Raw genomic sequence first — 12,968 nt, 5'->3', positions numbered from 1 at the left:
ATTATCAGTTGGTGATACTTGTGAGCAATTGTGCACTGTCAGCCTCTTGAATTTGAATTTTATTGTCTTTTGTGGTTTGTGTAGCATCAACCGTACAGGCAAGACTTGCTCCAAAGCATGTCTATGCTGCAGAATTTTTCAGGATGGCTATTTTGGTTGTCTTGGGTTGAAGAGGGAAGGAGAAGCTCCAGCTGTGGGGGAGAAAACAGATGAAATACTTACAGTTCTGCGGTGCAGTGCAAGTTCCTGAGGCACAGGCTCTCCAGGGGCTCAGGCAGCGCTTCTGAGCCGGGTCTCGCCAGTGTGGCAGCTGCAGCACGCTGAGAGAAAAAAGGACTTTCTTTTTCTCCCGTGGGAAAGTGGTTGATTGAAAGGTGAGCAGGAAGCAAGCGAGCGCTGGAAAAACCCCCTCTGCTTTCTAGCTCGGTGTCTGCCAGGCGTTGGAGCTGTGCGGGAATTGATTCCCAGCCTCCCTGGGAAGCTGGGAAATCTGACCCAGAGAGCGCTGCCCACGGGGCGCGGGGAAACAGGAAGCGGCAAAGGAAACAAGTCATTGCCTCGGCGTCACTCGGCCGCAGCGCAGATGCACAGCCAGCTGGGGCAGGGCTTCTTGTGCTTTTGTGTGTTGAGCAGGCGGCAGCTACAGCTGTGGCTGTAGTACCTGGGAGTACCCAAAGGTGGGAGAAGTGCAGGGATGTTCCTGCCATGCCTGAGAGGGGTCACAAGTTGTTAATGGCTCTGTCATCGCAAAGGAAACAATCGTTCGGTGAAGCTGCCTGCAGGAAAACCATGTGTCGATCGGACAAGGTCACCAGGTTGGTGCTTTTTGGGGCTTGTGTTTCTGTCATCCTTTCTCCTTCGGGTCGAGACAGACTGCAACTAAGAGCAGAATATGGTATCTGAGCTAAAATACTTTTAACTCGTGCAGAAAATTAAATGATAAAGAATTGGAGTGGGAAGAGATGAGTTGGGTGTTGGTCGAAAACTTGTCAGAAAAGAAAAGCAAGTTGCAGCAAGTTAAAGACAGTAAATTTAGTTATATAGTGAATCTCAGTTGGGCTTATTTCTCTGTTCCCTTTGTCTTGTAAGACTTTTTTTACTTCAGTGTTTGTACTGTGCTATTAATCTTTCTGAGAGAGTATTGTGAAAGGAGCTTAGAGGTATTAAGAAATGGAATGTGTAACCAAAAAAAGTAGGAGAGATATGGAGAAGTATTTCAGAAGTACTGGAGAATGGTTAATAAATAGACAAGAGACCTGATAATTCTGCAAAAAGCAGTTTTAAGAAGAGATGGTAAATGTTTAGATGGTTGAATCAGAAAAATCATTCTAACTCAGAATTGCTGAGAGCATATAGGATAAACTTTTCCTGTTCTGCAGTGTGTAATGCTGCCTCATTTTTGGTAAAGCCTGATACCTCAGTCTCCCTCTGCATGATTTGAAGAATACATTCATTTCTGTAAGTTATTATTCAGAAGTAAACGAGCATCTGGCTTAGCTGGGTTTTACTTTCACATAAAATTTAAGGACTAGAGTTTATGAGACTACAGTTGTAAAAGTTCTCAGATGTAATTGGCATAGGGAGCATTGTTACAAATTCAGATCAGGTTTACTCTTTGTACTGCAGTTTTGGAAGCTGGTTTTTTGTTCTTTCCAGCATGACCAAACAGGGTCAGGTCATAAATATTATTATAACAAGTGAGAACTTTTAAAACAACTATTGGCAGCTGTAGTCTCAGAGAAGAGGGCAATATTTTTTTTTTTTGCCTATATACTGCAAGATGTGGAGATGATCACATCTGCCATATATTCTGCTGAAATTAAGCAAGAACTGAGGACTCTTCCAGGATGCAATGCTTAATTGAATCAACTTGTATTTGCTCTAATTGGGCTGAACGCCAATAGCTCTTAGGGCCAAGAGGGGTAAGTGTTCTTCTACAATGTAATCCAGATTTTTAACCTGGCAGAATTTTACTTTTACTAATGGAGGGACTTTCAGCCTGTAAAGTTATGCCCTAGCCTTCAATCTAGCTGTTCTCTATCCACTGAAGGAGAGAGAGATGAAAATTGCTTCACAGATGTGTACATTTACTTGCTACACATTAACAGAAGTCTGCCATCCCTTCAGAGTTTGAGCTTGGTAGCAGTACTGTGATTCAGAAAATACTTCTGTATCTGACTGGCCCTGTCCTGGTTACAAGATGAAGTGTGTGAATTCACTTTGTTTTCATGCTGTTTAACTTTCAGAGTACTTTGAAATAAAAAGTGACTCATTGTGATAGTGTTTGAGGAAAGTGTACTGATGTGATAGACTTGGGCTGACTTTATTGATACATTAGCAATACAGTCCAAATTGGTTTGGTTTTCAGTCTGGTGGACCAGTTTGTGTATAAGAAGCAGTTACAATAGTGATTATGTAAGTTCTGTTTAGTGCTCCAGAGTGCTGATTGCACCGTTCTGTCCTTCCAAAAGCACTCCTGAATGATGAAGCACATCCTAGAAACTGCTGTTCTACTGTTTCTCCTGCTACACTGCAGGGAGTGTACACCTTTCATCTCCCTCACAGGCATAGAATTGTCACAGGGATCACCTGAGAATCAAAGTGATGCAAGACCTTTCCCTGACTGCTGCCATCCTCTTCTTCTTCAGAGGGTTCCATTCAGCGGGGGAGAAGATTAATTCAATAGCCACATGCAGTGGGATTGGGACTTGGTGGAAAAACTGATTAAAAAATATTCATCTAGTTCCTTGGTGAGTGGGAAGAGGAATAAAGTGTGTAGCTATTACTAGAAGCTTTCACCAAGCAATGCATGGGATGTTGCCTTCTGTTTGTGAGAGAGGAAAGGGTCAGAAAGGGCTCACTCAGTGCAGCCAAAGCTCCTTCTGTTAATTTGGTTGTCAGCCCTGTGGAAGAGACTCTCTGATGCACCAGAGGTGAAAATCTGTACTGGGGCTTTGGCTCATAGGGTAAGAATGTAACTGCATAAGAAACAACTGGGAAATGTCCCTCTGTTCTCAGTAATGCCAGAGTTAACAGTGACTTCAGTGACTGCTATGGCACCTACCTGGTAATGCAACATCCATCTGTTCTTGATGTAATCTGTTAAAGAAGATACAACAGCAATATTGAGAGTTGAAGGAACCATTCAGTGAGCTAAAGGCAACCATACTATAGATGCTAAGACCACAGAAATCTTTGAGCTTCCATTTTTTTCCTTCTCTCCCTCCCCTACAATAAAGATTCTGAAGTTAGATTTGTGTTGACAGCTTTCATCCAGCAGTATGATGCAAAATAGCAACATCTGTCCTTACAGAGCTGTTTTCTGCAGACAAGAAAAGAAGAAAAATCTGACTGGGTCTAGAGTCAAAGTACTTAAAATGTATTTTAGCAGCACCACTGAAAGATTTCATCTCAGAATACTGAAGTCTTCCCTAAGTATCTGCTATGTGCCTGCAAATGAAAGTGCTTGAAGAGTGTACAGATATTATGGGGAGTGTTATAAGCCTCACTGAAATCCAGATAATGGGCTTAGCTGCCTCTTAATCTGTTGGAAAGCCTGGTGCATTAGGTGGGCTCTTCAGTTCATGTAATCTGTGCTGGTGGCATGGATTTCAGCTGTGTCTCCTTTTACTCACTTCTTTTATTCACTTAGCTGGCCTGGGGAAGTTCCATGTTTTGGTCTCCATTTTCAGGACTGTTTTATAGTAAGTAGCCCAAAATAAGAAATTATTGTGAAAAGGGGAAGCAGAAGCTGATACTCAGCTGTCCTATTCTGCCAGGTAAATCCCGTAGTCGGCACACTGTAGAAATGGATTTTTTTTCCCCTCTGCTTCCATAGTTTTTCTTTTCTTTCCTGTCTGCCTTAAGATCTGGCTTTTCAGGCAGAGGAGATAATGCCCATCCAGACATGCTTTAGTGAGTAGTCTGACTGCTGCACTCCCCTATAGAAGGCAAACATGACTGGGACAAATATTTCTGCTTTCTGTATTTATCTAGGGTACCATATACTTATTGCCAGTGTTTGACTTTGGCTTCCTAGGAATTTCAGCTTACTGGTTGTTTTGGACAACTTCTCAGAGACATTAAACTCTGCCTCTTCTGATAGGTTTTCAGCCTATATACAGAGCACTGAAACAGTTTCACACCATGCACTGGGTGCTTCAGTCCTTTCTTTTGTTCTTTGTAATAAAGGTACAGAGGATTGGAAGACCTAAGATGAACATGAAACTCTTGGATGGCATTGAGACTAGCATTGGAAAAGTAGCATCAGAATATATTCATCTGAATAAAAAGGTTTCATTTTTACTTAGTCTATTTTCTGAACATAACTAGAAACAGATCAGAAGTAACTTAATTTCTAATGGTTAAACACTGATATGTGTATTCTTAAAAGAATAAGCCCAGGACTTGCCTTTGCAATCCTTATTTCAAGGGAATCACTCTTAGCAGTATTGATGTGGTTTGGTGTCAGCAGCCAGCTGGGTAACACTCTCCATTTCCCTCACTTCAACTTTTCTGCAAGATGTGGAGAAATAATGTGAAGGATTTTGGGGGGCAGGGGGGATGTTACCTTCTGCTGCTATTTTTTCATTTTTATTCTTAAAAGCTTAAAATACATGAGTAGCTCCTTTTTGGACACATTGCTGTTGCTAGCAATTTCGTTGTGGAGGAGAAGGAGGAAATAACTCAGCTTGGAAAGATCTCAGTCATTTAATAAGATCAGGGAGGAAACAGGAGAAGGAAGGATATAGCTGAGTAGAACAAAAACAACTTACTTTTTGGTGAGCAGGGAGGTCCTGGAGGAAAACTGGGATACCATGGGCTGTTGACGTGTCTGCTATGGGAGCCTTTTTAGGGCCTTGGATCCTGTCTTCTCTGGCTATATCTGCTTCATAACACTGGGTTCATAACACCAAAACCTAATTTTTGTGATTAAGTCTTTTATGCTGCCTAGAGAATTTAATTTAGTTTAAACTCTCCTGGTAGAAATTGCTAGGAATTTCCACCCTTTCCCACACATGCGTCATCACCAAATGGCAAACAGTTAGATCTAAATCCTAAACTCATCCTAAATGCAAGATCCATTGTCTTGTATTTCTGTTTTCCCTAACCCATACATTAGATACACACTTTGCTGTTGCACCTCAACAAATCTGAAACACTTCCTTACTCTTTTCAGAATGGAAAAAGCCATCAGGTTGGAGGGGCAAGTGCTTGGATAGGGTGTTGTGCTGAGGCTCTTGGATTCTGTGTGAGCCTCACAATTTACTTCCCTTACTGTCCCTTTTGGGAAAAGGAGAAACGAAGAAGATCCATTAAATTTCAGTTCTGCACTGAAAGCTTTTCAGTTCTAAACCATCATTCCTTTATCAGAAACTAATTAACTGGAACTTCATTTGTTTGTCTTTTACCAGCAAAGGTCTCTAGCCCTACACCTGATGGTAACAGGTCCTTTTATGTCTAGATCAAAATTCCCATTCTATCCATGTGTGATTTCTTTTCTCCATGACACAGTAGGATTTTTTGCCTAGTTCTGTTAGCAGTTGAAGAAAGAAAGGGCTCATATTGGTATATCAGAATAAGTTGCTACCTCAGAAACGAATCTGTTTGGTTTAAGATGACAGCAGTAAGAGTGCTAACTGCAGAGATGCTTGGTGGAGCATTATATAAATAATTGATTTATAAATCAAATTGAGGCCTGCAGAAATCTGAGAGGAATTTCATTTGCACAGGATGCTGTCACATGTAACATACAGTATGAGATTATATACTAATCCTTTCAGTTAAAGAATAAAACATGTAAATATCAGGAGTAAGTAGTATTGGATGCTGCAGTTACTAAACCTTGACTTCATTCCTTGTTGCACAGAAAATAACATTTTCTGTATATACTGGGTCATGTAGCACTTGGGAGAAGAAACCAATTTTATTTCCAGTCACCTGCCTGATTAAGTCTTGCAGTGTTATCTGAAGTATTTTTAAAACTTAAATACTTAAGTAACATTTACTAAGCACTTTTTCTTTGTTTCAACAACTGTCAATCACTTTTGAGAGCTGTATAAAAATAAATTGGGGCTTTTTGCACCACGTTTTTTTATACATTACAAAGTTCCTGGAATCTTTGAACACCCTGTCTGTGTTACATTCTTGAGTGCTGAACCACATTACTTGTTTGGAAAGCTTGTTTAAGGAAACAAGCTTTGCTTCTCAGTACTCATTCCTAAAGTAAATCTTGAGTTTTAAACTGTTTTTAATTATTCTAAATTGCAGAATGATGGCCTCGCAGGAGCAGGTCTGGCCAGTCCCAATGAAGGCAATTGGAGCACAAAACCTTCTGACAATGCCTGGAGGAGTCACCAAGTCAGGCTATCTTCATAAAAAAGGAGGCACCCAGCTGCAGATCCTGAAGTGTAAGTTGAATGAGGTATTAACTGAATTAAATGTTTTAAATGCTTGCCCCTGGGCCCAGTAACAGATTTTGTGTTAGCAGACTGTTGAAGCTGTTTTTCCACTTTGTATTGGAATACAATTTTACTGGAATATATGTATGAAAGACTCATATTGAAAGATTTTCCTTTAATTGTTTTGCAGCTTTAAATCTTAGATAATATGTGTTGTGGTTGATTTTATTTTGCTTATTTAGTTCTCTTGTCAAGTCCTTCACAAGTAAGATTTTCAAGACAAACAGATTCCCAGGATATGTACTGATTTTGAATACTCTTTTCTGAAAGAAACTAGTACTCAGCTTTTTTTTTCCAGTTGGTTATTCTGTACTGGAAAAAATATTCCCATCTCCCACTGCTGTTGTGAAATGGAAATTTTCTCACTGCCAACATTGGTCTGTATTTAATAACAGTAATTTCTTCTGAAATCAGTGTCTATTTGCATGGGGAAACATTCATATTTTGGGTTTATTTATATGCTGTTCATTTGGTATCCCTGTTTATACTGAAACTGTACTTATATAGTTAAGGACAAAGATTACTGCCTTTGATAAAGGAAGGTGTCTTGGCCTCTTTCAAAAAAAGAAAACAGGCTATCATTTTATTGGCAGGATTATGTACTTGAGGTGAAAGAAGTGAAGGGAGATAATGGTTTGGGGATGGATGTAAATATGTGTTTGTGTCCTGTGGCTGCCTTGCTGCTGTTGCTTATTCCTCTAATAAAGGAGCACAGGTGGGGTCAGGCCTGCAGTCTCTGAGGCTTCTTTTGGAGTTTTCAGATCAGCTGCCTCTCAAGTGAGGGAATCAAATATTACCCTTAGTCCTGCAACTCTGCAAATGGACAGCTTCACTGTGTGACTGGTCATCAACTGACTGTCACTTAACTTGTTTGTGCTCATTTACAGTGATTCATATGATTACTAAGATGTTAACAACAATTCTACACATGCTAAGAGGTTCTAGTTGTTCTTCTGCCCTTGGATTTATATTTTGATCACTTCTTATCCTTTCAGGGCCACTGAGATTTGTGATTATCCACGAGGGATGTATTTACTATTTTAAGAGCAGCACATCTGCATCTCCCCAGGGTGCATTTTCTTTGAAAGGTTACAACAGGTAAGTGCCAAGGAAGTTGTTAAACACCCAAGCTCCTCTTACTTAATGCTAGAGGCTGTGGGTTTCATTTCTAATGAAGTTAAACACAGCTACATCTGTTGTTTGGGTTAACCATTGATCTCAGATTGCAAGAAATGTATTCCTTTCAAATTGTACATATGACATTTCCTGTGCTTGGTGAGTGGACAGCCTTCTTTCTCTTTAATTTAACCAGAAGAGCTGTTTGAATTGCAATGGCCTTGCTCCTGTTACTGATTAATGCAGACTGCATGTGCAGATAAATGTGGATTCTTTCAGACAGACCATCTTTGTTCTATAGTGACCAGAAAGGAATCAGAAGAGAAAATTTATGGAGTTACTAGTTCAGCAACTGTAGTTAGCATTGAAACTGTATCACCTACAGAGTGCTGAATGAGAGAATGCATGTGCAAAGTATCTGACTCATTTCACTACACATTTTTAATCTTAATATTTACTGAACAAGTTGAAAACAGAAGTATGTGGCTTTCAAGTTAGCCAGTGCTGTCAGACTCTGAATGCAGCAGAAGTACAAAGCCTACTAATACAAGTCCAGCCTAACTTTAGGGAATTGCAGTTGAAATTGGTGCTAAGAAAGGTTTAATGAGAAAGAGGAAATGTAGAGAAATATCATTGTATTGATCCTAACCACTGCAATTTTATGGTGTATCTTGTACTGTATAATGTTCTTAGACTTGTGGAACATGGAATTACCTTTTCTTAAATTATGAGAGCTTTTCTAACAGAGCATGACAATGGCATATTTTTAAGGGAATGCACTTGTTAACATGGTAGCTAGTTAAAAATTCAACATTAATTTGTAGAAGAAACCCACTCTGTAATTTTGTCATGACACCAGCTTCTGCTCTCCACATGAATGTGAACAATACCATGGAATTTGTAAATGCTATAGACTGCTCATTCCTTTTATTGTATCTTCATTCTAGCAGCCTTGTAGAGACCTTGGTTGGAATAGGGACCAGGTCCTGATTAGTAAAAGGCACAGACAAACATTATTGACAAAGAATTTGAATGGAAAGCATTGCTAGATTGAGTAGTTGCATAAGGGGTTTTTAGATTTTTTTTTCCCCCCCAGGAGCCCCAAATGAAGAAATTCCTTGCACACAGAAAAAAGAAAGCAGTTAAGTTATGCTTGTTTTAAAATAATTTTTAAAAATGTGCAAGAAAGTGTTTATAAGGGAAACGTGTAAAAATTGTTTGCTTTTATTATTAGTTTTTCCTTATTTTCATGGGAAGTGTGTTTTGATTTCTCTTCTGAAATAATGACTTCTTGAAATAAGGGCCACAAGCACACTGAGTGTGTGATGCTTGTGAATGAATGTGATTCATTAACTCTTGAACAGGTCAAAGCAGCTGCTTATAAAAGTCTGGCTGGTGGATTAACAAGTGCTCTTCCTTTTGCACTGTCCCTTCTACCACAATAATGGAGAAGTACTGCAAATGCACACATGGGGATTTCTGTGGTGATTTTCTGGGCTTGGGGATATTTTCCAAAAGGCAAAAGTGGCCAGTGAAACTGTTTTCTGTCAGTCTTTATGCCTGGCATAGCAGCATTGACTATAGATGAAGGTGTTTCTGTATTGGTTGTTCTGTTTCAGGGTTATGCGGGCAGCTGAGGAGACAACATCAAGCAATGTGTTTCCTTTCAAGTTAGTTCACATAAGCAAGAAGCACAGGACGTGGTTTTTTTCAGCTTCTTCTGAAGATGAAAGAAAGGTAACTTTCTTCTTTTGCAATAGCATTTTCCTTGAAGCAAAAAGACTTCCCTAAAATCGAAATGAATTGGAAATGCAGCTGAAATTTGTATACCTGCTTCTTTGGGCTCTTCTGAAAATCATGTCTGAAGTTTCAACTATTAACTTAATGTGAATTCAAATTCTAATTTAGGGAATGGCTGTGACATACTAGATGGCATGGTTTTCTCCATATTTCATAAATATTCAATAGTTGTTTTTCACCAAGGAAAAAGTAATGATATGTTAAGCCTTTGATAAATTCTGAAAACTGTTCAGTGAAATCTCACCCCCATAAACATACCCTGAATATATATATATGGCTTTAGGAATAACAGCCTGAAATTTGCAAACTGAAAATGTAATATTTCAGTAGGTTGCTGCAGCATTTTAGATAGTCAAACATTTGACTGCTGAGTCTTTTCAGTTAAAAAGTCATGGATAAATATATTTCAATGTATGTTCCCTGCACAGTTACTCTGATCTTACAGAGGACAAGATACATCTGCTTTTAATGATTTTAATATGATGTGTTGAATGTTGTATTTTTATTTTTGTTTAGAATTGGATGCTATCCTTGAGAAGGGAAATTGGTCACTACCATGAGAAGAAAGAAACAATAACAGAATTTAGGTACAAACCCTTATTCTTTTTTTGCTTTTTTATCCCTTTTGCACTACCTATTTACAGTAATGTTTTAGGCTTTTTGCACCTACAACTTCCTGTTTAATAAGAACAGGCACAGTAAGACCCAAGAAGAAAATCTCTTCCCAATTCATACTTTAAAGAATATGAAGAAAAACCCAAATCTTTAAACAAAGAGCAGTTTCCATGTCAGCTTTGTGTAAAAGAAATGAAATCTTTTAAAAGACAGCATCAACATATCTGACTGTTAATGGGGAAATAGGAACAGATTGCTTCTGCTTTTCCAGCATTCCTTTCCAGTGCTGCAGTCCTGCTAAACAGCAGTAACTCTGTCTTGTCTTTTGCAGTGACTCTGGTTCTGATGCAGACAGTTTCTATGGCTCAGTAGAACGTCCCATTGACATCAAGTATTCCCACCATTCAACAGAAAATGAAGGTGACAAATTCAGACACCGATAAATAAGGCTGCTTTGTTGCTTATTTATTTCTTCTGAATTCTGCAGGAGTTATTCCCATAGTTTAAGTAAACTGATCCAGTTTGTAACTGGTGTTTTTTTACAAGGTCTATCTCTATTGTAGTTTTAAATCAGCAACAGGTATTCTGTGCCATTAACTGTTGGTACAAAGAAACTAAAAAATTCAGATCCTAAACTAAATTTCAGATCCTTTAAGGAGGTTAATTCAGAGTGAGACAGAAATCCTGTCAGGTAGGCATTCACAGCATATTTCAGCAACTGAGTTCCAAGTCAAGAAATATGTTTGTGAAAACCAACATGAGAAATCTTGCCTTGAGGTTCAGCAGGGATCTTTTTCTTGGCCTTTCCCCATCTGCCCTTTCAGATTTCTAAGGGCAGTGTTGATGGGAGCAAGTCCTCTCATTTCCTGAAAGGAAATTCCTGGCTATTCTGCAGGAATGGGTCTTGTTAGGAAATCCGGTTCCATTGCTGCAAGCAGAGCAGAACAGACTCCTCAGCATTTCTTGTGGGGTTGTAGTTTGGTCCTTCTGATTTTATGGGAGGGAGGGTTGTATGCAAGATGAATGGTGATAATAGGCCTGGCAGGAGTTTAAATTAGGAAAATTAGAATAACTGATTTTTATCAGCTATTCTTACCTATTTTTAGGGCATTCATCTGCATATTGTCCTTCAGGCTCCTCTTATAATCAATTACGAGAAATTACTGCCTAGAAGTAACTTTTTTTTTTGTGGCTTGGTTATTCTGATTTACAGCTGAAGGCAGCCTTGAAACCACTTAAGCAGTTTGTTGTGGTGCCTTTTTTTGTTGTTGTTGTTGCCAGAGCAAGGCAAAAGAATTAAAATTGTTTTGTAGGTCACTAAGCTTGTTTAATCTTCCATATTGCAAAACCATAAGTTTTTCTGTGGTAGGGTTAAAGTCTGGATTGTCTTTTTTTTTCCCAAGTGCTTTTGTCAATGCATCCATGTAGTTGTGTCTCTGCAACTGATTTGAACTTCTCTGAGGAAGGCTGGAGCGCTAGAAAATTATATCAAAAATAATTTTTTTAACTTGTAAGTTGAAAAAAAATTAACACGCATTGTACTTGATTTGCCTTTGTTATAAGAGATGTCTTTTTTAATTGACATAAAAATTTTAGGAAACACCTAGATAGCAGAGAGGTGGATGAAAAATATCTGTTTTAAGGAGCCCTAAGTACTTGATACTTTTTCTTAGGTTTCCTAGGTTCCAAGACTATTTATCAGAGTCTGACACACTGATTTTTATCTGCAGATTACGACCAGGAGGAAGAGGATGAGTCTTATTTGCAGCCAGATACTTCTGACATAGTGAAAGATGGTATGTGATTTCTTTGACTCCCCTCACAAAAGTGAAAGGCCCCCAGTGAAGGCAATATTCATGTGGAATGCCAGGTTATTATTTTGTATTGGTCATTACTATTCCAGCTGGAAAAATAACTGAAGTAATGCAGAGGTATCTAATCTTGAGAGGTATTTAGGGTCAGGAGTTTGTAATAACAGTGGTAACCATTTACAGAAAGCATTACATGCCTTTAGGGGTGTGTTTTCTTGGAGCCTCCTGCCTGGGATGACCTGTATCTGGTCATCAGTCTGGAGCAGCGGGAATGCTTTTAAGGAAAAAACAGATACAAAGTGAAAAGTCTTTGCTAAGTCATCATAAGCCATGCCTGAAGAAAAACAGCAGGAGTTTATTACCTATGACTTTCAGAATTGTGCTGAACGGTAAATGCTTGTCCAGCATGTTGAGTACTGTCAGACCCTATGCCAGTGAAATATCTTAGCTCACACAGAAAATTGATTTGAGCAGTCTCTTTTGATGACATGCTGTATTCCCCCTCAGTGTGTCACCTTTTCTGGTTTTCTTTCTGCAGATATGGTCCTGCCCCCTGCGTACCCACCTCCACCCGTTCCTCACGTCAGGAAATCTCCCTACTCAGAAGCAAGGGCACATTCCTACTCTGGCAAACCAACTGCACCAGTACCTCCACCACCCCCTAAGAGGAGCTTACCTGAAATCAAACTAGAGCCACCCCCTGTGCCCCCTTTACCTGTGTTCAAAAAGCCTGCAAGTGGCAAAGAGTCTCACCCGCTGCCTCCCGAGCCTGTGCCTCCAGCCCAAGCCCTTGCTCCTCCAGAAGCTTGTGAGAAGTTAAAAAGTTTAAACCTTTCCCCACGGACTCCTCCTCCTCTGCCAGGCAATAAACCCAAGTTGTCACAGCTTGCTGAAAAGCTAGCAGAGCCCAAAGTGCCAAGGGAACCTGGTAAACCTGGACTGTTTGTGCCACCAGTGCTCCCAAAGCCACCTGTGCCAAGCCACCAGCCCCCTGCAGCCAAGCCCAGAACAGAGAAATCTTTATGTCCCCAGTTACAGTAAGTATGAAAACACAGTGCACTATTGTTTCTCAGTCACTTATTAATTAACAAGTTTAGACATACTCAGATTCATTCCAACATCTGTGTCTCTTCCCTGCACCATCCCTCTCTGTGTTGTGCTTTTT

General features: G+C 39.6%; 1 protein-coding gene across 7 annotated transcripts in view; it reads left to right on the top strand.

The window, feature by feature from the left end:
- SH3BP2 (SH3 domain binding protein 2) overlaps positions 1–12,968 on the top strand; it is a 36,576-nt gene that overhangs the window by 18,838 nt on the left and 4,770 nt on the right. For 5 of the 7 annotated variants that reach the window (XM_064418851.1, XM_064418852.1, XM_064418853.1 and 2 more), the window contains 7 exons: positions 6,271–6,410; positions 7,457–7,559; positions 9,197–9,314; positions 9,894–9,964; positions 10,324–10,412; positions 11,723–11,788; positions 12,342–12,840. In XM_064418851.1, coding sequence (XP_064274921.1) covers positions 6,272–6,410; positions 7,457–7,559; positions 9,197–9,314; positions 9,894–9,964; positions 10,324–10,412; positions 11,723–11,788; positions 12,342–12,840 — 1,085 coding nt within the window. In that variant the 5' untranslated portion in view covers position 6,271. Of the gene's footprint in view, positions 1–477; positions 816–6,270; positions 6,411–7,456; positions 7,560–9,196; positions 9,315–9,893; positions 9,965–10,323; positions 10,413–11,722; positions 11,789–12,341; positions 12,841–12,968 lie in introns of those variants that run through there. The other 2 variants (XM_064418850.1, XM_064418849.1) reach the window with 2 other exon arrangements.

This window comes from Passer domesticus, chromosome 4 (genome assembly GCF_036417665.1).
Source record: "Passer domesticus isolate bPasDom1 chromosome 4, bPasDom1.hap1, whole genome shotgun sequence".
Lineage (NCBI taxonomy): Eukaryota > Metazoa > Chordata > Aves > Passeriformes > Passeridae > Passer > Passer domesticus.
The sequence above is the reverse complement of the archived record's forward strand: the minus strand, read 5'-3'. Positions and strand labels throughout refer to the sequence as shown.